The 25010-nt window shown below is 40.8% G+C and overlaps 1 protein-coding gene across 2 annotated transcripts; it reads right to left on the bottom strand.

Annotated features, from left to right (window-relative positions):
• Positions 1–1965: 1965 nt before the first annotated feature.
• pdcd6ip (programmed cell death 6 interacting protein) lies at positions 1966–22905 on the bottom strand. 2 transcript variants are annotated; one of them, XM_076301410.1, is made up of 18 exons: positions 22591–22905; positions 15881–15929; positions 14662–14731; positions 14076–14203; positions 13727–13880; positions 11598–11698; positions 10872–11003; positions 9445–9667; positions 8764–8887; positions 7670–7847; positions 6732–6843; positions 5941–6110; positions 5163–5411; positions 4409–4543; positions 3918–4012; positions 3659–3794; positions 3380–3567; positions 1966–3004 (listed from the first exon to the last, which is right to left on the bottom strand). In XM_076301410.1, exons 1-18 carry the CDS (start codon positions 22794–22796, stop codon positions 2821–2823), a joined length of 2634 nt encoding a protein of 877 aa, XP_076157525.1. In that variant the 5' UTR covers positions 22797–22905; the 3' UTR covers positions 1966–2820. The 2 variants fall into 2 exon arrangements, with proteins under 2 accessions (XP_076157525.1, XP_076157526.1); XM_076301411.1 differs by having other exon boundaries at positions 10872–10988.
• Between the last annotated feature and the right edge of the window lie 2105 nt (positions 22906–25010).

The following is a 25010-nucleotide window of genomic DNA, read 5'->3' as shown; positions in this document are numbered from 1 at the left end:
TAGGAATGGTTCATTATGACCTGAGTGAAGTGATTAAGCATAGTACTGTAGATGCAATAGTCTGGAAACACAAATATTTCTCCATACCCTTGTTTCTTTTTTCCATACTTATCCAGACCTGGAAATTACTCAAATCAAATTTCATACTTTTCCAGGTTTTCCATACTGCGTAGGAACCCTGCACAACTTTATTAGGTAACCGTGGGAGTATAGCGTTGAATTTCCCCTTGAGGATCAATAAAGTATCTATCTATCTAGCGGTTAATGACAAACTTGGGTAAGTTGTTTCCCAGGTTCCCAAGTCAGTTAGTGGTAAATCAATAAGAGCCCCATGGCTTTGCAATCTTCTATTAGGAGGTTTACCACTTTGAAATACACAGGTTTGTCATGAACCATATACTTATCACCCTTGAGAAGGGTCTTTCAGGTGAATGGAATGCCGCAGTACCTGTTCTGCTGGAACTGATCTTATTTTAAGACCTTTAAGTCAGCCTCTTGGGCTTTCCTCAAGCAGTCCAGGTGGTTAGCAATTGTATTCTTTCTTTGAGGGAGACAGATGCATTTACATCTTGATTACTGTAAGTTTTGTTGAGGGTTATATCCATTATGGTTATTCAGTTACCTGGGTATTCCACTAGCTTGGTGTATTCGCTGTGTGACACTTGGACAGAGTTATTTACTACGCTCACAATAACAATTTTCAATTATGATGACATTAAATAATGGGAAATATTTAGTTCCATAGCCAGCTGTTTGCCATGTTCATGCTCAGGAACATGTCTAAATATCAGTTGATCTCTAAAGACAGAGATCTTTCTGTCAGACAACCAGACAAATCAACACCAACACGACTGAGTACATTTTAAGGGAAAAATCCTCAATTACTTCAAAGCTACCTTCACTTAATTGTCGAAAGTGTAGAATGTGATGACTACACCTCTGAATGTTTTATCCACTGTCGATCAGATATCTTTAGCTATTACACTATCTTGAGCCATTTTCAGTGTGAGACTTTAGAGTGAGACATTTTTGAATTTGGACTGGGATTAGATTAATGCAATCAAGTTAGTGACCTGATATTGTGACGAGCAAGACCTGATGACAGTCTGCACCGGAATGTCAAAGATCTGTGTGGACTGTAAAGGGTGCTCTGCCAAATGGTGGTGGTATGACATCAGAGGTCTATTTTCCCCACCCTGTTGGTCCTCTGCCTTCACTGGCCATTCAACACATTTGGGGCAGAGTTCAACATAAGCAATGGGCATGGCCTGCTGGCCAGGGGCAAGTAAGAGTCTGTTTGGCATGTTGACTAGTCAGTTTTTTTCCACCAGTGACCATCATGAGTCAAATCAGCTCAACTGCGATGCTATATGGTAGAAACTAAAGATGTGAGGCTACCAAAATAAAGAGGGAATATTAGACACTGGACACTGATTATGTCCCACCTCAGACATGACCCCTTCCATGCTTAGTTGACATACAAATTTTCTCAGATAATGACATGTATGTTCATATTATGTTCACACCAGCACTAGCTCTGTAGATGGGGAAACAAACATGGGCGCACCCATCCACAGAACACTTATTCCAGCCAATCAAAAACAGGGTGTGTTAGTGCTGGTGGACATGGCAATGGGAAGGCAAAACCATCACATCGTCAAAAGGTGTTTTTGTTTAGCTGTTGAGTTCAAATATCAACAATATTTCTCCAGCATTGCTAATGCCCCTATTAATGCACAAATACTCAATTGTCACCCACCAGCATTCCAAAATCACTGTCAAGTAAATGAATAACTTGTTACTATGCCAAGATGAAAGTAAGCCGGCTAACAAGTCATCCCCTTTACTCAGTCACTATGCCCAAAACAGACTTTTTTTTAGACATTCACACATTACTACATACAGTGAAGTGACTTCATGTAGTATTTAGCACATGCGCATACACACACAAACCACTAGCGCAACTGCTTTATGTCCAGATTTTAATCCCACATGAAAACATAAAAACTCAAACATATTCTGATTGTTAATCAAGTAATTACATCAGTGAAGCCCTCCAAAAACTCTTGACTAAAATTATGGATGTGATGCAACAAAAAGAACAGCAATAAAGAAATTTTAATAAGACGGTTCCTCCCAACAATGATCAGCATGTACACAAAATCAGAAACTCCCACTAGAATATACTGTTTACTTTCCTATGTGATTATACTCCTTCAAGCAAGTTAGGGTGTACTGAAGTATTTAATATAAAAATAAGACGCATGCCCCAAAGAAGCGCCTTTCTAACTTTGGACGTCAGTGAAAGAGGAACGGGGGTAGGGTAAGGGAGGTGACTGGGCTCGGCTTAAAGAAGTTTGTGGATTCTGAAGAGGGAGAATAACTGTCAGCATTACGTTGTTCACATGCAGCCAAAAAAGAAACAACAACAACAACAAAAATTGTGGTTCAGAAGTAGCTCCACATTTGGGGAACTCGTTCTTTACGGGGGTTAGGGGCGGATAAGAGGAGTGCTAGGTTTTTCAGGGTTAAGCATAGGGATTAAGAACATAAAAGTAATTATTGCTGGGATAGCAGGGCTGTGTCTGTGGTGAAGTTATTGGGGTAGTAGTCGCACAGATGTGGATTAAGGTACAAGGCGTTGAGGAAACACCATGTCAAGTCATTTAGAGCTCTGCAAGTTATTGTGGTGTAAGAAGGTAGATGTGGGTTAGAAGGTAGGCCTCAGGGTGTTTAGGATGTGTAAGTCGTGGTGTAGGGCCCAGACCTTGAGGGATTCAGGGTAAAGTTTTAAAGGGTAGGATAGACTGGTAGAAGTGCTTATTGCTGTGGGTAGTAAGGCTGCTGTTGGCCAGCCTGCTGAGGGTAGGGATAAGGTTGCTGGTTGGGAGGGGCTGCTGGATAGCCTCCCGGCGCAGGTGGTGTCTGATACGGCATGGCATAGGGAACTCCATACTGACCCCCATACATATACGGGTTATAGCCCACTGGCATCTGGTAGTACCTAAGACACAAGAAAACAGGCGAGCAGTCAGGCACACAGCACATCACTGTTGCAAATGGTGAGCATGTGATTTGTGAAGAAGAGTGAAGTCAAGTGTGTTGAGAGGTGCAATAGTAATAGGTGAAGTACTGTGATGGAATAGCGAACACCTGACTAACAGGCGTGAATGTGTGTGTGTGTGTGTGTGTGTGACTGTTAGTGGACTAAGACTCGCAGGGCTACCAAAAAGAAAGTCTAAATGGCTGGCAAAATTCTGCTCCATATCAGCTGTGTTATCTCTGAGAATATTTGAATCCTTTCTGTAAGAAATTTGATTGGCGGATGCAATTAAAGAGATCAAATGTGTGTGTGTGTGTGTGTGTGTGTGTGTGTTACCCTGGGTATCCTTGATAGGTTGGGTATGGGGGTCCTTGGGCTTGAGAAGCTGCAGGAGCCACCGGTGGCGGGTTGCTGCCAGCAGTGGCAGGAGCGGAGCTGGGAGGAGCGTTGCTAGCCGCCTGTGGAGTGACGCTCGGGGGAGGTGGCCTGGCAGGGGGAGCGGCTTTGGCCGGGGTCGTTTGGGGCTAAAAGGACACATTGAGCAGTTAGACCAACAACCTGGTCTTGACCGGAATGTTCCTAAACAGGACCATGCTCTGATTTTTTTGCACTCACAAAAATGGTCCGCGGTGCTGGAGCTGGAGTTGGAGTTGGGGCAGAGGCGGGATTTGTGCTGCTGGGAGTGCTCTGATAGGCTGGAACATTGAAAGATGGGGCACTGGGCTCACGGGCAATACTCTGTTGCAGTTCTCTGCAATACACAGAAAGAAGGGTCATTCAGCAAATCACAATCTCATCGAGCCACAAGTCACAAAGTACACCATAGACCGAAAAAGACACACACAAAGACTTCATAAATACTCCAAGTTCTTACTTGAGGAGCTCATCCCGCTCTGTCTTGCGGGCAAACACGATGTCACTGCACTTATTCTGGAACTTCAGCAAGATCTCCGTCAGGTCATTATAAAACTAGAGGGGAATGGGAGGAGAAGAGAGCCCCAATAGAGACAGAAAAGAAGAGGGGAGAGAAGCGCAAAGAAGAGACAACCACATGAATTTACTGCATGTTTAGTGTGCCTATTTGAGTCTGTGTTTGTTCTTCTATGTAGTGAAAATAACCGGGTGTGTTTATGGCATAAGTGCCCTCCTTCAGGTTGCCAGAGTGCTCAGCTTAGCTCTGTGTTTGTTAAGTGGCCTGAGGTATTTGTGCAGCTACAAGAGTACCAGTTCACTTAATAAAATGGCTTTCTGTGTATAGCTGCACCATTTTTGAACTGATGGGAATCCGTATGTGTACTTTTGAATATAAATGTTCCAAGTCAACATGGACACCAAATTGCCAAAGATATATTCTTGCCCATGTACCTTCGTGCCCTCCTTCAGGTTGCTAGAGATCTCAGTGTAGTTGTCGTGAGCTGTGGCGAGCTTCTTCAGGACCTCCTCTCTGGCATTCGCCTCATTGGTGGACTGCTTAAGTGCTGAAAATTCCTGGTGGGAGGTCTGCCAAAAAGAGGGGAACACAGGAATGACTTAACACTGGAACTGGAGAACACACCTCTACCGCATGCCTGGGGTCTGGGTGGAGTAGGCGCCGTGCCTTTAGAAAGCTTCTCCTCTCTTTATTCAAATTCTTCTGGGCATAGTCTGTGGTTAAAAGTCTATACAGTAGGGTTTTCAAACGATAAAATTCTCTTGATGAATTGACTGACTGTAAGAATCAGCGTTGAGTAGCCGAATGATTGTCTTGAGTGAGACAATGACACATTGAATTTGTTTGCACTGCATCCTGAATTTATGGCACTTAACTAGGAGCTGTATGGCTGACAACAAACCTAATTTACAGGTTCCGCAAGGAGATGACTCAATATCAGTATGATCAACAAGCTAATTATTGCCCTATCAATAGCAACTGTTAGGGACAGCATGTGTGCAACTGCCCTCAATCCAGGATCAGATTACCTGACCTGCTTACTCAGCAGGCTACAGATTCTTACCCAGAGTGATGTTTTTACTCTGTGAGTGTGACTGGACCATACTACTGTGAGCTACTAAGTTGGTGTTTATTTAACCCATAGTGCGTTTTAAATGGTCAGATTTAGACCCCTTGTTGTGAGTGTACCTGTATCTTGGCGAGGAGCTCTTCCTGAGCCCGTAGGCTCTTCTGGACGCGCTCTGTGTGGTTGCCATAGTGTGTCTGTAATGCGCTGGTGCTGAGGGCCTCCTCGTTGATGGCGCCGTCCTGAGCCAGGGCAGTCAGGAAGGAGGACGACAGGTCGAAAGTCACAGCCTTGACTTCCTCCTCCAGGGCATCGCGCTCCTGCTTGACCTCATCCAGCTGAGTCAGCTGTGCTCGCAACACACTGACCACCTATACACACACACACACACACACACACACACTTAGTCCCCCCAAAAAACATGCTCCATGGTCAGTCATCCCATAGACACAGGGGCACCTCTGCAGGGGGGTTGGGGAGGGAGCAGCATTGAGCTTACCTCACTGCCCTGTAGTGTTTTGGTGGGGGGGGGGGGGGGGGGGGTTGGGGAGGGAGCAGCATTGAGCTTACCTCACTGCCCTGTAGTGTTTTGGTGGGGTTAGTTTACCTCACTGCCTTGTAGTGTTTTGGTGGGGTTAGCAGAGGGAATGATAACATGATAACAGCATGCCTGCATACCTCACTGCCCTGTAGTGTTTTGGTGGGGTTAGCTTACCTCGCTGCCCTGTAGTGTTTTGGTGGGGTTAGCTTACCTCGCTGCCCTGTAGTGTTTTGGTGGGGTTAGCTTACCTCGCTGCCCTGTAGTGTTTTGGTGGGGTTAGCTTACCTCGCTGCCCTGTAGTGTTTTGGTGAGGTTAGCTTACCTCGCTGCCCTGTAGTGTTTTGGTGGGGTTAGCTTACCTCGCTGCCCTGTAGTGTTTTGGTGGGGTTAGCAGAGGGAATGGCAGCATTGAGCTCGTTCTCAGGGCGGCACAGAAGCGCAATCATCTCACAGTGGGTGTTGAAGCGCTCGCGCACCACCTGGTCAGCTGAGACTGCCTTGTCCAGCACACTGCTGAAGTTAGCTCCCTCTGGAGGGACGAGGAGGGAACAGAGAAAGAAACAGGTCAACTACCCAGGTGGAGCACGGAGGTGTTTGAGCACAAAAGGGATACATCTGCATACTTGCTCTGAAAGCATTGATCATTTCTGCTTTTGTCTCTGTAACAACATCTTGCACTGCAAAAACTGCTTATCTAATAAAATCTAACCAAGATAATTAATCTTATATCAAGACAAAAAAAAACTAGTTTGTATTGTTTTCAGTATAAAGAGACTTACCTAGCGCTTTCTCGTGAAATTATTTGACTTAATTTAAGAAAGGTTTGACTTATTTTAAGACATCTTATCCTGAAAACAAGTAAATTTTTCTGCCAGTGTGTTAAGCAAATTTGTCCTAAAAACAAGCAAATTTGTCTTGATAAGACTCTTTAAAATAAGTCGAGGTCTTCTTAAATTAAGTCAAAATGATCTTTCGAGAGCGCACTAGGTAAGTCTTTTCATACTAAAAACAATACCAAATAGATTTTTTGATCTTATTATAAGATTAACAACACTTAGTTAGATTTCATTTTTTTGCAGTGTGTATTACTGTGTGTACCTGGTACAGGTATATGTGTGCATATACCAGTTGTTTGGGACTGTGTTTATACCTGTTCTGAGGGGTTTGTACAGGTCACCAGAGGGTGTTCTGTTCCAGCGTTGGTTGAATTTGGCCCTCAGCTCATTATCTGTGGCCTCCTCATCGTTCAGCATCTTCAGAGACTGTATATAGTACAAACGTGTACATGCAATCACACACTCAACATAATGTGGGCCACGTGGGCACAATAACATAATAGAGGGAGTTTATGTAACATTTCATATTTTCATGTTTGTTTGTTTGTTTAATTTAAGACCATTTCAGCAACTAAGGCCATTTAATGGCCAGAACATTGTGTGCTAGAGTATATTTTCATTTTACGTGAACAACTGCAGTGTGTTAAAAGCAACACATAAAGTAATGGGTGCGGTCTCTATAGATTTGATAAGGCATTCATTAGACATTTCCCCTTCAGTGTTGTAAATACATGACTTTCATAATAGCCTGCCTTAAAACTAAGTAAGTCTTTTTCTGAAATACCTGAGAAATGTGAAATAGCTCTCAGAACTAATGCTTCACCTCATTAACTCTAGCCTACAGCTAAGACATAGTCTGAAAACTGTTATAAAACAGAAAGTAAATGGTAATAAAAAAAATACATAAATACACATTGATCTTGCAAGATAAAAGAATCATAATAGCACTGACAGACTTATTTTAAATGGAGGACTTGTTTTTCCTGATGAGTTTTTTGTATGAGCAGTGCTGACATGTCAGGGTAGGGGTTAAGGGTAATCTAGTGATGGGCACCAACGTTTTTGGTTACATATACTGGTTTGGGTAAGAAAACCATGTTTTATGTTGAAAAATCTACATGTGGAAGCCATATTGGATTTTTTCATTAGTGTTGCTAGCTTTACACTGCTGTGGTTTAGTGGTTCACCAAAGCTTCATTTGCCCATCACTAGGGTAATTTATCTCGGTCTGGTGATCTCACGTGTGTCTGACCTCATCAAGTATCTCTCTGTTGCGTGTGAGAAGCTCTGGCAGCTCCTTGATTAGCATCTCCACACTCTGGAGTCCACCCTGAGACATCACAGCACGGGACTTCTCCAGAATGGACTGAGGCACAGAATCCCCAGACAGATCCTCCAGTGCGGCCGGCAGGTTCAGAGACGCCAGAACTCTGGTGATGAACACAGGGAAGGAATCAACATGCAGTTACAACTGACTGTACAGAGAATTACAACCCTGGTTTTCCCATATTTAGTTGCAAAAAGGACATAGACAACATATACATAACTATAACATATAAAATATTGAAACCGACAAATTTGACTATTTTCATTAATATTATGTGCTCATTTTGAATTTGATGCCGGCAACCCGGTTCAAAAAAGTTGGCACATGGGCAACAAAAGGCTGGAAAAGTTGTGTAATGCTAAATACAACACAAGGAGGAACATTTCATCACTAATCAGGTTAACTGGCACCATTGGGTATAAATTGGGTATAAATCAGCACCTCAGCAGACTGATATCATGAACTGCGTATGTATGACACACCAATGGCCTCTAGCGTGTTATCTAACACATAATAGCATTTTGGCATTTTTATCAACGCCATAACCTAACCATAACCCTAACCCAGAGGGCGCCATATACTTGCCGTTGACATACACGCGGAAGTGAGACGATAAGTGGCGTGTATGTTTACGCGGCATTGACATACACGCAGATAGCTCAAAATGTGTGCAGAGAACACGCCAGTTGGCTATTTTTGAAGTGGTGTGTGTGTATATTTGAGCAAAACCATGATATCAAGTTGATTTGGGCCCAAGCTCATTTCAAACGGACTAAAGCATAGTAGAATAAAATGTGTAGGAAATCATGGACTCTGGGCATCCTCTGGGTTAAAGAGGAGAAGGATCATCAAACTAGTTATTAGTGCACAGTTCAGAAGTCAGAGAGCTGAAATCCTATATTGGGCAAAAGTGGGACAACATTTCTTTCTCAAAACTCCAGCAACTGTTCGTCTGAGTTTCCAAACATTTACAAACTGTTGTTCAAAGGAAAGGTGGAGCAACACAGTGGTATCCTCACCCGTTGCAGAGATTAGTGGCCTCTCTCAGGCTGCCGACCAGTCTGTTGACCGTTTCGGCCTTCCTCTGGTTGGACACGCTCACTGATTGCTGCACTGCCATGGGAACCATCTTCTCAAAAAGATCTATAAAATATATACATACACGCACACACACTTATAGACAATCTAACCGAGTGTAGACATCAAAGCCATCTAGAGACTAAAAACATAACATGCAAGAAGAGGCAGTGTATTGGATGGTGTATACCAAATAGTACATGATGTTTGAAGCAATACAGTTTGTTGAGGTCTGCACAAGTTCCTAACCACAAACCACAGCCTGAGTGCATCTTTGTGTTGACCTACAGTGTCCAAATGCGCAGGACATCACACACCCACTCAATTGTCACTTCATCATTATGCCCCCCCTAAGTTCAAAATGTTCACAAAGGTAAAAGCTTGGCACCCACAGCCGCTGTGGCGCTACTTAGGACAACCCGCTGACAGAATCATAAGTTTGTCTTTTTCCCTTTGTCCACTGTTGAGCACTTAATGGTTACCGTTGTGTATGTCGTTTAGTTGAATGCGTCATCACTGTTTTATACTGCCTTGGTGTACATGCTGATAGTGGATGTAAATGTGATGCTGAATCTCCCTGTGATGTACAGTGCTGTGGAATAGAATGTCCCTGAATTTTTTACCGGAAAACTTCTGGCTGAGAGGGTTTTGGATGGCGGTGGCCTTGACGAGGGTTGCCTTGCCGATGTGCTCAAGGTCCTTGAGCTCAGGCACACGGTCGTGGTAGATGAAGTCGTTGTCTTTCTTTGCAGCGGTAAGAGCTCTGTTAACGCGCTCTGACAGATCCTTGACATTGACATACTCGTCATAGCGTGATGCAACTGTTTTCACCAGCTCAGTTGCATGCTACAGAAATATAGAAAAGGACAAAGAAATAGTTAAACATCTTCTATGATGAATCAAACTGATGACAATTCTGTATTACATGACATAAACTTCTGAAATCGACTATCCTTTACATTCATAATGGAAAATGAATACCACTAACTACACTGTAAGAAAGTGTGTGAGAAAGTTCAGAAAAAGTGAGAAAAGATATTCTGTTCATATCCTTTTTCTTTACATAATAATAATAATACTAATACTAATACTACTACTACTACTACTACTACTAATAATAATAATAATAATAATAATATTTGATCTGTAATGCACTTTACATTCTCAGGGAACACTATATAATGAATAGTACAATATATACCGACCAATGATTTCAGAGCAGCTAGGTAGCGTTCAAGAATCCTTTTTTAGAGCGGAAGATGAATAAATGGGCATTGAATAAACAAAGTTGGGCTACTCAAACAAGCAGTAAAGCTAATAACCAGATACACCAATTCTGGTTGGAAATATTTGTATTAATGTATTTTGGCAAGTACATTTTAAACTGCTACAACAAAATTCCCTAATATTCCATGACTTTTCCCCAAATATGATAAAGTACATCAAATGAAAGGATCAAAGTAGACATGAGCCAAATCAGTTGCTGCTGAGTAGATCACCACACCTTTACGGAACAGCCACTGAGAGATAAGAAGTGCCAGGAAAGAAAACTTCAAATGAAATAACCTGTCTGACAACAACTCACTGACATTTATCGGGAAGTTTCAAATAACAAAGTGGAAGTCACTGGCATATAGCCTACTATGTGCCTGCAGTAGCTGTGTGGTTAACAGCTGCTTGCATGGATGCTGAGTTTATCTGACTGGCATTAGGCCCGACATATTCAGATTAGTTGTTTTTAATATGTCATGTTGCTATTTTGGTGAAACCTGGGAATTAGAGCTGAAGGTAAACCATGTGTTAGGTTTGAGCAATAATGGCAGGCCTATTTTAGATTAAAAACCCAGAGGGCAAATATGACCAAAAGCTCACAATATTGGGCCATTTGATATACTGGGTCTTCTAATGTAGATTTAATTGTCATCAGTTAATGACAATTAAATCTACATTAATTGTCATCAGTTAGATTTCATTGTACCATCAGTTAATCTTATTTCCATGAGACAAATAAGTGTGTAACACACACACACACACACACTCGCTCACTCACTTGCAGGCGAGCAATCTCCTCTCCAAAGCGCTTCTTCTGATTGGCCAGGGCGGCCTGGTGCAGTTCAGCAGTGGCCTGCATCATGCAGTGTTTGGCAGCCAGAACCGGGAGCACCTCCTGGAAATAAAAATACTGACCAGGGAGAGCACCACGGCAACAAACACCACGGCAACCACCAAAACAAGCAAGCAAGCAAACAGACATCACAGCAATCACAAGAGGAGCACAGACACACAGCATGGGGTACAGGAAGAGAGAAAAGAACAAGAAAATCAGAGCAAAACCCCTAACACTCACACGCATGCCCCCCAAACCATCCCCTCCAAAAACACACACACATACTGTATGCACTCACTTATATGATTCAAGTTAGTTACCGTAATTTCCCAACTATTAGCCGAGGTTGATACATTTCTTCAACATATGAAGTCAATTCACGGGGGCAGTTATTATGGTAATTATATGGGCAGTTAATATGTTTTTTTAAGTTAATATGGGGCAGTTAATATGGTTTTGTTTTTTTGAACTTGAATAAAACACGGTCCTGCAGTTTATACACAATGCGGCTAATACACGGGAAATTACTGTACTAGCTGCAACTTTTTTCAAGGTCTATGATGTGCCCATACATTAGGTAAGACAATCTAGAAAGGTGTATGTTTGTGTGGTGGAGTGTGCGTGCGTGCATGCAAGTGTCACTGCAAGTGTCACTGCAAGTGTACGAACCTTAGGAAGATTTTCTTTATACTGGCACTGCTTAAATGCATCGCCGTAGAAATCTGCAGCTTGGTTTGCCAGTTTAGCGATAATAGCATCCTTCATCTTATCTAAAAGAACACATACCAATGTGCATACACAAAAATGAGGAACACTGCAAATTATTGGCATGGTAGAGATCAAAGGTATTGTTATTATTTAGTTGTAGTAAAGTTGACACATGTTGACTTCCCTTCTTAGTCCCAGAACGTTTATTTACAATTGTTTACTGGTCTTGACATGTCACTTAAGAATGAAAATACAAGTCTCGAAACAACCATTAACCGTTAACCTTGGTCCTAAACCAACACACTGTACTTTGTACCAGCTTCCACTTCCACATACTATATCTGCAGAACACACTTTCCCCTAATTATTCTCATCATCCTTCTTATACATCATCAGAGATTCCGGTCCCTAGAGCAGGGGTTCCCAACCTTTTTTGGCAGGTGACCCTATTGATGAAGTCACAAAATGTTGGTGACCACAATCATTCACAACATGACAGAGTGCATCTCATCTCTGCTGTAACATCCAGTTGAGAGCGGTATTTCCCCCAAATGTCCTAGCAAGCTAATTTGTTTGTTTGACTAACTCGCCTGGTAGTTTAGCTACTTTGAAGCAATCAAAGTGGCAAAGTTGTTTTGCTGCTTTGAAGCAATCAAGCATTATTCCTCATGATGATCTCATGCGGGATGTCTAAGTTTATTTTTAGGCTACATAGCCAGATTGTAATGAAGGATATGACTTAACTTGGATATCATGGGGGTTTCCATATATATTTTTATGCAATATACTGGTCAATTGTAAGATACCCAATATCTCAGCCGACCCCATTTGAATTTCAGGTGACCCCACATGGGGTCGCGACTCCAAGGTTGGAAAACGATGCCCTAGAGGATAGCACTCAAGAGCATTTTGCTTGTACCAGGGTTCCCACTCCAAGTAAAATGTAAAATTCCATGTCTTTTCCCTGACTAAAAACCTGAATTTTCTATGATCTATAATGAATGGTGCAATATACTGACCAAAGATTTTAGAGCAGCCGCGTGGCGTTCAAGAATCTTTGACTTTTTTTTGAGGGGAAGGTGAATAAATGGGCATTGACTAAACAAAGCAGTAAAGCTAATAACCAGATACTTACCAATTCTGCACGGAAATATATTTGTATCCATGTATTTTGGCAAGTAAATTTTAAAATACTTTAACTACTTTACAACAAAATCCCCTGATTTCTCCATGACTTTGCCCAAAATATGATACAATTCCCTGACTGTCCTTGTCTGGAACAGACTTTATCAAAATTCCATGATACTCCAGAAATTCCATGACCCGTGGGAAGCCTGTTGTACATGCCTGTGAAAATGTCAGATAAATAACACTAAATACAACTCCCTTGTGAAATCACTGCATCGATGACATCTGGCATCATTTGACTTCCTGTCCTTTCCGGACCAAACCGCATGACAAAGCAGAACACAAAAAGTCTTTGGCAAATGTGTGGTGTGGACAGTATATGGGAACCGCCTCATTTCATGACTACTACACTTATACTTTACACAAAAGGTCTTGATTCTCTTCCTACCAGTCTAAGCACTACATGGCATAAAAATCCTCACTTTAATTGAACGGGTGAAATAAATAAATAAATAATAATCTATGTGAAATACAGGACTGTGTCTCAAAAACTATGATGTCTGTTTATGTCCATTCAATAGTGATTCACAGTGTAACATGGTTACAATTACAAAGTTTCACCAAAGTCCTTTTAGGCAAGTCCCTCCACTCGGCGGCCATATTGCAACGTATTTTGGGCACTTATCGGGCATCTATTTCAGACAGAACTGCTTGTGCGCAAGGCTTAACGACACCAACTGTGCTCCAGCTGCAAGATCACAACACATGATTGGCACAATGTATTCACCTTATTCACCCGGCGGCCAGAACGAGGCTACAGGGTACACTTGCCATTACACCTCAGGTCTCTGGTTTCACTAATACCATGGCCAGTCCACATGGCTGATGTACTGCACAAGTAGTGTCTAACATTTAATTCAGGCTTGACATCTAGAGGAACTGTGTAGAGAAAGATGCTTTACCAGAGGTGGCTTTGATGCAGAAGACTTCCTGAGCCTGAGCCAGCATGATCTGACTGAGGGTGCTGGCAGTCTCTGGGGAGATGTCCATGGTAGGCTCCCGGGACAGCATAGATAACACAGTGTCTTTTATGTGTGCAAATGCACCACTGGCGAGCTACAGAGATAAAAGCAGGATGGAGGTGTCAATTGACTTGAGTCTGTGGGTTTCTGTGAGCCTTTTCCAACAGGTCATTTCTTTCTTGCTTATGTTATGGTCTGGTATACTGCTGAATGCATTAGAGTAAGATTGAAGAATGGTAGTGTGAGTGCACACATGTATATCTTAATGGTTTTTTATCTTACAGCTCACCTGATAGTTCTTGGCAGCAGCCTTTAGCCCTTCATCACTGTCCAGGTTCTGCTCTGAGGCAATCTGACTGGCCAAAGCTCCAATGTTGAACAAAACGCAAGTCTTCTCATAGCCCAAACATGCCAGTGCTGCCCAGACCGATATAAAAACAGAAAAGACAATGACGACCACACCCCTATAAGTAAACAAACTGTTCCAAAGGGTCCCTCTGACATAGGAGCCATAAAGGAATACGTAAGTGATGATTCATGCATTCCAAACAGTCAGGCTTTATACATTTAACACTCATCTTAAGTGATTAGTGACATTGTGGTAGTAGGTTTCAACCAACTAAATATAGATTTCTTTTGATACAATCAATGTAAAGTTTTTAATTATATGACTGTGCCATTTTGTTTACAACTATATTGAACTAAATAGTATTCTTCAGGTTAGGATCTTGCATAAATGTGATTACCTTTGCCAAATTCATTATTAAATCAGTGATTAAACCTTTTGTAGTCACATGTTGCTTCACAGTTGCTGAATAAAAAACGTGGCCTACATTTCTCCTTTTGTGTACACTGTATGCATGACTGAGTCTCACCAAGTTTAACAGAACCTCCAAAGAGAGATCCTTTATCGAAGGCATCCTTCCAGGTGAACGTGAGACAGAGCTACAGGAAAAGGCAATACATATACATTAATAGTCATCAGCAGAGAATTTCAGGTAGACGTTCCACAATATGGCAAAAACAGCTATACTAAAACGTTAGCTATATTTGAAGTGCAAGTGCATAACATTTCTAAAATCAGAATAACATTTGCTTTGCAGATTTATTTACCCTGGGTAACTGTATCACACACAGGCTAGTTTGAGATAACTGCTCAGAGTGCCAACCACATATCAGTGCACATTATTTAGGTGTTTAAAAAAAAAAAAAAAGATCAGATATGAAAACACCAAAAGAGAACACAAAAATGGCACTTTGGGGTGGGTGGGTAAGTAACAGACACGGATCCAAGTATAATTAACCCAAAAAGTTTAATGAGATGTAATGAAGTAATCTTGAAATCTTGAATTAATATACTAGGATCCTCCTTTATCAATAATGTGTACACACAGATCTGTGCATAATGGGTAAGTATGACCATTCCTATGCAAAGAGCGGAATTTATGAACTTGTACTTGTACTTAGGAATGTGCGTAAATATACGCACATCTCTGACCATGCTTACGCACAGCACCCAGTGGTGGAATAGGAAAACAAGTTAGTTGTATACAAAACTAACACTCATGCAGTAAGAGGTTAGCAAGTGGCTAATAATAAAAGTGATCTACTGGTAATATAACCATTGGCAATTAAAATTGCACTTCTTCCATTGTTATGTCTTAAACTATTGCTAAACAATGTTATTGATCGTCAGATGCATTTCATAACTCACCACCGCTGGGTGGTAGCTTTAAGTTTGTCTTCTTTGCTCTCTTCTCCATTAATTCGGTGAGGAAATAAACTAAATCCATGTGGCTTTTAAAGGGATTATTTCATATCATACATAGTACTATACAATTGGAGGTGTTTCAGAATGCAAATGACCCAGAGCCTACACAAGAGTGGTGGGATTTATGAACGCTGATTTCTTACTGGTGTGCATATGACCAGCGTGTACATTACATATTGTTTGTTCTACATTTCACTAGTTAGATTTAGAAACCTTTAAAATCTAGAAACTTTTCACGATTGATAAATGAGGGCCCAGTCATGAGTATCTGAATAGCTGTTAGTGTCATTGAGTATGATTGAATGTGTTTGGGGGGTTCTTACCTCTGGGAATGGAAATTTGGGCTCAACGACACAGAGCTGATCATAGTACCTGTAGGAAGCAGAATGTAGGTGATACTTAGTGAGGAGCATATCAGTCTATCAGTCACAGCCACACCACAGTTTAGTTCCTACTTCACGCTACTGTAATGTAGCCACAGACAGACACAGATCTATTTGGCTAACAAATCCTGAGAACCTTTCCTCTCCATGCAAATCAGCCTCCTGCTTGGCCTTCTCGAGACTTCCTCAGGGGAGATTTAGGGAAGAGTTAGCTTTACTAAACCAAATTATCTTTAAGCAATTTTCTTACTGTATTAATAACATTGGTATAAATAATTAATTACACAAAGAGTTAGATGTGGCACTTAGCACCATATACCTATAGCTCAAAAGGGTTGGACTAGATTGACCATTAGGCCTTTGTTTAATCATTGGTACTTCTTTGGGGATGTTATGACATGTCAATGCAACTAGAGTTAGGCTCAAAAGTTTTTGAACCCATGCTAAAGTTGACTAAAAAGAGGAATATAAAATCATCTTTTGGAACTTATCTTAATGCCTTAAGTAAAAATCTTGATAAAGTTCCCTTGGCCTTTGGAATTAAAATAGCCCCACATCATCACATACCCTTCACCATATCTCACGATTGGCATGGTACTTTCCATAAGATCATCTCAATGCAAATCAAACTAGCTATTAGGCTAACTGAAATAAAACCATGTCAATCTCTAGGTATGGTGAAGGGTATGGGATGATATGGGGCTATTTAATTCCAAAGGTCAAGGGAACTTTATCAGGATGCATAGTGCATACACATAGATGTCCTGTATTTTAAGAAAACACATTTATTTTTTTATTTACGATACATTAATCATTCACAAAGAAAATTGGTGTCCTTAAAGGTTGGATATTTCCTTTTATATTCCTCTTTTTAGTCAACTTTAGCATGGATTCAAAAACGTATGAGCTGTACACTGTACACTAATATATGAATTATCAAGGTCCTGGGCAAACAGGATCAGTAACACAAATCACAATCATGCTGTTAATGCTAGAACTGATATAAAAAATATGAATCCATGTTCACAACTTCTCAGGGGCGGATCTAGAGATTTTTTCCTGGGGTGGTGAAGGGGTGGCATGAGGTTCCAGGAGGGGGGGCCATGGACATTATTCAAAACTTAAAATTCTACGGATTTCATTGAATATGTTTTGTTCTCTACATTACATTACACGAGGTGGGAGGCAAATCAGAGATGTAGCTGGCGTTTTGGATGATGTGGGTCTTAAAGGATAATTCCGGTGTGATTTTGACCTAAAGTGTGTTGAAACATGATACCGAGTGTGAATGTATGTCTCATAGCTCACCTCGGCTTGTCCCCTGCACTCAGAAATCTGGCGCTAGTTAGCCAATGCTACCAACACAGTGTTTCGTTGTGTTGCCTCGGGCATCGGCCTAGCCATGCAAATAAATCACTGTTTTACACCATTTACGAGGCTCAAAGTAGCTCCATACTTCATTGGTAGACTTCCGAGGGCCTTGACATTTAAAACGAGACATAGAGAACTTTGAAAAAGCACTGGTAGTTTATTTACAAGACGATTTATACAGACAGTACCTTAAGGAATTTTACCGTTCGACGCCATCTTGAATTTAGTCATGATAAGTCGAGCGACGAGTACGAACGAACAGGTATGATAAGGGATCAGATTCCAAAAATAATTCCGTGAAAATGCATGGATTCCAGTTGCTGCTACGGAAGCAACTGAATCCATGCATTTCCACTGAATTATTTTTGGAATCTGATTCAAACTCAAATTTATAAAATAAACCATCAATAGATTTAGGTTATATGGATTGAAACAAGATTCTGATGATTTCCGGGTATTTTTAAAACATGACCCCTCAAATGATGTCTTCTAGTGAGTTTTGAGGGAATATGGACAAATTTAGTCATACAAAATAAGCCATCGGTAGATTTAGGTCTCTAAATTGAAACAAGATTATAATGCAGGATTGTTGCAATGATAACCATGACTGTGACTGTCAAAACATTTCCATCTGATTCAATAAAGACTCAGTCAAGTAAGTACCTTCTTAGTCAAAACATTATTTTTGGATTTATTATAATACAACAATTTAAAATGTACATAACAATAATGTAATTATTAATCTACCACCTCACTTATGAACATGCAAACACACACTGGTGGACAGTAACTAAGTACTGGGTATGGGTATCTAATTCAATTATTTAATTCTTTGGAAGGTTTTTACTTCAACCCCCACTACAATTAAAGGCCAAATATCTAGAAACGGTTCAAAACGGAAACGAACACAGTTTTTGGAAGGACGTAACTGAAAACGGGAGCAAAACCAATTGTTCCGGAGTGAAAACGTCATTTTCAATTTTAGATAACCGGTTAATAACGGTATTTATCATTCCGATTAACCTTTGTTTGAATATTATTAAAAACTCCATAGGCTTGGGGCACCTGCCCACACAGTGTTCCCCAGACCCCTTATAAGATGTTATGAATCGGTATCTCCCCTGCATAATTGGCTAGAACTACTAGTTGATAAAAAAAGAATATTAATATCCAATACTATCTAACTGCCTTTTCCAATTATGTAGTCTAAATTACTGAAACAATTTGTGAAATAAGATACCAGAGACACTAGGCAAATATGTATAGGCCTGTCATGCAGTTGGTAGCACCATACATAGGTTAGGCTATTGCAAGGCTTAAAGGAAGGACATTTTCTGTGCCTGAAGTTAGGCTATTCTTTTTAAGACCTAATATTATATAGGTATTATAATATTATGATACCAAATAATGTTTTTGCTCAGAACAAACCTAAATGGAAGTCCCTTCAGTCCCTGACCGTTTTGCCGACCGGATACGGATATGGTCGTTGCGCTGGCCTATTGCATGCCTAGGCAGTTTGAGCGCCGTTGTAGCAGACAGCTCACTGCTCACAGGTGTGCCCTTGGGGCAGCCGTGGCCCACTGGTTAGCACTCTGGACTTGTAACCGGAGGGTTGCTGGTTCGAGCCCCGACCAGTGGGCCGCGGCTGAAGTGCCCTTGAGCAAGGCCCCTAACCCCTCACTGCTCCCTGAGCGCCGCTGTTGTTGCAGGCAGCTCACTGCGCCGGGATTAGTGTGTGCTTCACCTCACTGTGTGTTAACTGTGTGCTGTTTGTGTTTCACTAATTCACCGATTGGGTTAAATGCAGAGACCAAATTTCCCTCACGGGATCAAAAAAGTATATATACTTATACTTATAAAGGTTAAGCTGAGTTGTGCATGTTTGGAGAATAGTGATCCATGATCACATCCATGACTAAGTGATCAATTTTGGGATGGGGAAAATTTCAACCACCAAAATACCACCCCCAAAGTGGAGAATAGCTATAGAAATGTATTAGTTTTGGGTGTTTTTCAGACAATGGGACCTGGTGACCTCAAAGTAAATGGTAACACTAAAACAAGGGGCTACATTAAGATTTTTGGAGGAAAAGATCAGTTAATTTACACAGGAATGCTTTACTCAGAGCAAAGAGATTTCTTAGATGTAATGAAATAATAAACAGAAAAATAGAATGAGAATTCTTTCATCAATTCAGTGGTGGTGTCTTTTACTTAAGGGACATATTTATTGAAGTAATCTAAAAGTAATCCTAAAGTAATCAGATTACGTTACATGTATTTGGTAATTCTGATTACGTTACTGATTACAAAAATTGCCATGTAATTTGTAGTCAGTAATGGATTACATTTCAAAGTAATCTGACCCAACCCTGGTTATAAACTAGTGACACACACAAATAGACTAATGTTAAGCTACGCATGAGCATGCCCTTATTATCTGACCTGACCATCATCGAAAAATTCGATGAGACAAAGTCTTGCGGATGTAAATGACGTAGACTAACAGTGAGGTTGTTGCTGGGTTAACGGATTTATGGACTGACTATGGGTCTGATTATGGACTTTTTCGACTTGGTGGTCAAACTTACCACTTCGTTGTAAGCCTACAGACAGTTGACACGTAGCTGCATGCACTGTGCAATCTGCTGCCAATGGTGAAATTTCGCGGGGGTCACTGCGCTGATGGTGATGGGTGAAACCATTGTGAGGGGGCGGGGGATTATAAATTGGCGATTTCTGTTTGAGGAGTTTGGTGCGGGTTTCACACCTTCTCACAGTTATCAGACCCACATGTATGAACATAAAATATACTTAAAAAAATATTATCTGATTTATAAATGAGGTGGCAAGACTGTGTCCCAGGGGGGCCGGGTTGCCACCCTTTGCCACCCCGTAGATCCGCGCATGCAACTTCTAACTTCATAAGAGAACTCATTCACACATTTTACTCACTCTAGCATACAGATCGATCATGCAATTAGTGCATAAAGGCATCCTGCTTCAATCACTGAATTATTTATCAAGTAAACATTACTGAGAACTCTATTGATTATACTCATGAGTGCTTATAGTACTTACAAAAAACCCCAAAACATATACCATATTAACTGCCCCCGTGTATTAATCTCATAGCTGAAGAAATTTAGCAAAATCAATGTTTTAACCGCGACTAATAGTTAATAAATAGACTAATAAATTACGATACTTGCAGTCAGAAATACATGTTGGTGACCGGTCTAATTAATGTACAATTAAGCTTATGTGCACTAGTAGTGCTGCAAAAGCACCAGTGCAGGGGCATCCCTCTCCATCTTCAAGAAGTCCTTGAAGACCCAACTCTTCCGAGAGTACCTCCTCTCCTAACACTTCTAACAACCCAAACATGCACTTACCATGCCATGCACTTACTATAAACTTACCATGCCATGCACTTACTATACACTTACCATGCCATGCACTTACTATACACTTACCATGCCATGCACTTACCATGCCATGCACTTACTATACACTTACCATGCACTTCCCTTCTTCTCTCCTTACACATCTAACTCCTTCTTCTACCACTATCCCCTTCAACTACACTTTGACTAGCGCTGAAACTTCTGCATTCTCATCCTCTGGTAGTAGTATTTATTGTCGTAGTATTGATCGTTACCTAAGGTCTCCTCTGAAATGTAGTTTGAATGCTAGGCCTAAAATACAAGAAATGCCTTGAGATAACAATAGTTGGACTGGTTGAATTATTGGGGAGGTTTCTTCTCACCACTTCCAACATGCAGCACCTTAATGAAACATGTGACACCTGCCAGTATGTAGAACACTAACCACACATTGCAAATGCCGTTTTTTTTTTTCTTTGAGAGAGAGAGAGAGAGGGGGGGGGAGGGGGGTGGGTTAGAATGGAGAGTGGGGAATGGTTAATGTGTATCCTGCATTTGAAACATTCTAAACCAATTCAATGCCTCATATAGATGACACTCAGAGTAGCAGTTAAGGATGAAGGTGAACAACACAATTTGAAATGGTGATTGTTTCACCTAAATTTAAAGGGTTGTTTCAAGATGTTGTTGCATTATCACAAAGTGTGCACATTTAGGTTAAGTAGTGCAACTAATGTGACTAACACTGCTGTATTATCAAAGGCCAAGCTTCTGCATAGTGTGCTGTCAGGAGTGAAAGGTGTTTTTTTATAGAAATAAGAACAAAATGCTACGGCCACTCACAGCCCCTTTAAATCCTTGTCATTTAACTGGTCCAAAGAAGCTTAATGAGAACATGGAAGACAAAACCTAAAATGTGGGGCTTTGAATAATTCTAAATCTTTTTAAATTGTCAGTGACAATGTGTCACTAGGAAGTAACAGTAACCTTGTCTCCAGAGAGTGCATGCATGAGCCATGGATGTGGGATCACCAGGAAGCTCACACTATCTACACCCGGCTTCCACCTACATATCCTCACATGCAAATAACATTGGCATGTATGGCAGACAATGACAGATTAGACAGGAGTAAGTAATGGCAATTTAGTACTTATTGATGGCACAGAAATCCAAAGGCTCACTTGCCAACGCTTTCCAGCACATGCATTCATGTTACAGATGATTATGATGTGATGTTGACGATTGTAACTATTTCAGACTGGAAATGATTTAGGATTCTAGTTATTCCTCATTTTCCGACACCGTTCAACATAACCATAAGAGAAGTAGCCTACTCAACTGACAAAATACATTCAGCTAGCGGGATATGCTACTACCTAGCCTGACAAGTAAAAGAACGGTGACAAGCGACTTCCTTGTGTAACGCGTAAGATTACCGTTAGGGATGGTATGTAGACAAAGGTTGTGTTTTGTTTTGGCAGGTTGTATTTCTTCGACTAAGTTAGCCTAATGTTACTTAGTTTATCATTAAATTACTTTAGTAAATTAGGTGGAATAGCACTTAGCTCGTTTGCAACAAGCAAGAGATTGCAGTTTAGCCAACCAACAAAGCACCTTCCAAACTTTCTTGTCATCACATCCAAACAAGAGACCGTCGCTTGAAAACTCGCCGTTTCGATAGACTTAACGGCCAAACAATGTCAGAAACCCACCCTAGTTTACAGGTAAATTGACCGTGATCATGGGTGCGGCGGGCAAGTAGCTAACATACGTAACGTTACTCCATGCTAGCTATTTGGTTTACCACAAAGAAAGAACTAACACCAGGAAACACTTAATCGAGTTGTATAACTTGGAGTGATCAGAAAAGTTAACATTACAACAATGCTCACCGCAACAATATGTCCAAGGAGCTTTCGTGTTTGTCCAGGGGCCTCCCAAGAGCGCTTTTGCGCAGCTTATTGAGTTCCTCAACCGCACGTATATATTCAGCCTGTTCCTCACCAACTGGATACGTGGCTATGACAAATTTCGATAGTGGTTTCACTAAATCGACTTCCGTGGACTTTTTAAACGGGACTGATATAAACGTCGCCATATTGGCGCGCCGGATTATCGTTTCTTTTTCAGTAAAACGCAAATCTACACCTGAAGAAACACAACAGTGGCTAACTTCCTGGGTACAGCTCCGTCTGGAACGTCAGAACAGTTACGTCATAGCAAAGGGTTGAGCGAGACTTTCTAGAATTTCCCAACTTCCGGGTTCTGCTTATGTAGGCCTACCAGAGGGCGCTTGTGAGCAAGTAAGTGCGCACTTGTCTGTGTTGCGCACTGGGCACGGTAGGCTACTAAACCATGGATGATTTATATAAGTTACACCCCCATTGGTAAAATTTCTCTAAACGTTTTCTAATAATCTCTTGTAATGACAACTGCAATCATGGGGTGATATGGATTGTTTTGCCTAATTTTGCCCAATAAAGCTTAAGATGAATGTAGGCTACAGAAATTGTTGGCCATTTGTTTTGGCACTACGATTGTAAGACATTTAGGCTAAACCTTCTGAGATTATTGAAAGTTTTGTTTTATTAGACCTATTGCTTGGTCTGCAAATGACAAATATGATTAATCTTATTGTAATGACATTTCATATCCACAAATGTACATTTACAGGTACAAATCATGTGTTTTATTGCTCTATTTCAAACTGTATATTAAGCCTACTCAATGCAGCACATTTAAATCTGTAACAGCTTGCTGTATTTGTAGTCCATAGCTCTTTGCCCCACCCTCCATCAAACTGGAACTTCAATTCTTATAATATATATAAACATAAATTAAAAAGTGTGATAGAGCATTGCAGGCATTGGGAATTCAAATCCACAAGCTGTGTTTTTTATGTTAAGGTTATAGCAATGTTACAAATATTCTCTTCAACAAAACAAAATATGCTTTCCTCTAAGGGCATCTGCTAATTTAATGCAATGTGAGATATAGCCTTAGCACAAACATTGGTGGGTCACCTCAACAGATTTTTTTTTTTTCACACACCAGGGGCCTTATGTGTTTGGCTTAGGCTTAATAATAATAATAATAATAATAATAATAATAATAAGCTTTATTTGTATAGCACCTTTCATACACAGAATGCAGCTCAAAGTGCTTTACATTTGAAGCATGTAACAAAATAATAGTCAGTCAGTCATTATCAATCACATTTCTTCATTGCTGGGGCCGTTTATGATCCACTCAGCAACATATCAAAAATATAGAAAATGACATGTCATAAGACTGGCAGCCTTAACCCTCTTACCCCCCACAAGCACGCCATATGGCAACTGTGGCAAGGAAAAACTCCCATATTCCAGGAAGAAACCTTGAGCAGAACCTGACTTAATAGGGGGAGCCCATCTGCTTCTGGCTGGCTGCGCCCTCCAATAGCAGCAGATGTAGAATAATCTGAAAAAGTAGTCTACAGGATAAGACGAGTTAACTAAAAGCTTTCCTGTACAGGTATGTTTTCAGATCTTTTTTAAAAATATTTACTGAACTCGCCTGCTTGATGTACAGAGGCAGGGTGTTCCATAGTTTGGGGGCATAATGGATAAAAGCAGCTTCTCCACTTTGTTTGTGGAGCACTTTGGGTACGATTAAAAGATTAGAATTGGATGATCTAAGTTTCCTTTGTGGTTGATAAGATATTAAAAGCTCAGAGATATATGAAGGTGCTGTGCCATTCAGAGCTTTGTAAGTAATTAACATAACCTTAAAATCAATTCTATAGGAAATAGGGAGCCAGTGCAGTTCAGCCAACACAGGGGTGATGTGTTCTCTCTTCTTAGTCTTAGTTAAAAGTCTAGCCGCAGAGTTCTGTATGAGTGCCAATTTCTTTAGATGTTTTTTGGGAAGACCAGTGAAAAGTGCATTGCAGTAGTCTAACCTGCTAGTGATAAAGGCGTGAATTAGTTTTTCTGCATCTTGTTGAGTTAAAAAGGGCCGCACTTTGGCAATGTTTCTCAAGTGGAAATAGGCTGTTTGAGTAACTTTACTGATATGGGGCTTAAAACTTAACTCTGCATCTAAGATGACACCGAGGCTTGTTACTTTTGGTTTGACCTGGTGTGCCAAGTTCCCCAGATTACTAAGAACAATATCTCGCTTTAGTTTTGGTCCCACCAAAAGTACCTCTGTTTTGTCATCATTTAGTTTCAGAAAATGTTTGCTCATCCACTGATTAATGGAGGTTAGGCATGCAGTGAGGGAGCAAAGGCCATCTGGGTTAGTTGGCTCCACAGAAATATACAATTGGGTA

The sequence above is a fragment of the Alosa pseudoharengus genome, unplaced genomic scaffold, assembly GCF_046254945.1.
Source record: "Alosa pseudoharengus isolate Yale_2024_CS ecotype anadromous, Long Island Sound unplaced genomic scaffold, YU_APseudo_1.1 YU_APseudo_1.1_scf_23, whole genome shotgun sequence".
Lineage (NCBI taxonomy): Eukaryota > Metazoa > Chordata > Actinopteri > Clupeiformes > Clupeidae > Alosa > Alosa pseudoharengus.
This window is presented reverse-complemented; position numbering and strand designations above follow the sequence as displayed.

Excerpts from the sequence above, each read along its gene's own strand:
- pdcd6ip (XM_076301410.1), bottom strand. The coding sequence starts at position 22,796 with ATGGCGACGTTTATATCAGTCCCGTTTAAAAAGTCCACGGAAGTCGAT. Across the intron at positions 14,732-15,880 it reads CCAAATTTCCATTCCCAGAG|CTCTGTCTCACGTTCACCTG; the intron begins GTAAGAACCCCC and ends CTTTTCCTGTAG. Across the intron at positions 6,844-7,669 it reads ACAGAGAGATACTTGATGAG|TCTCTGAAGATGCTGAACGA; the intron begins GTCAGACACACG and ends TACTATATACAG.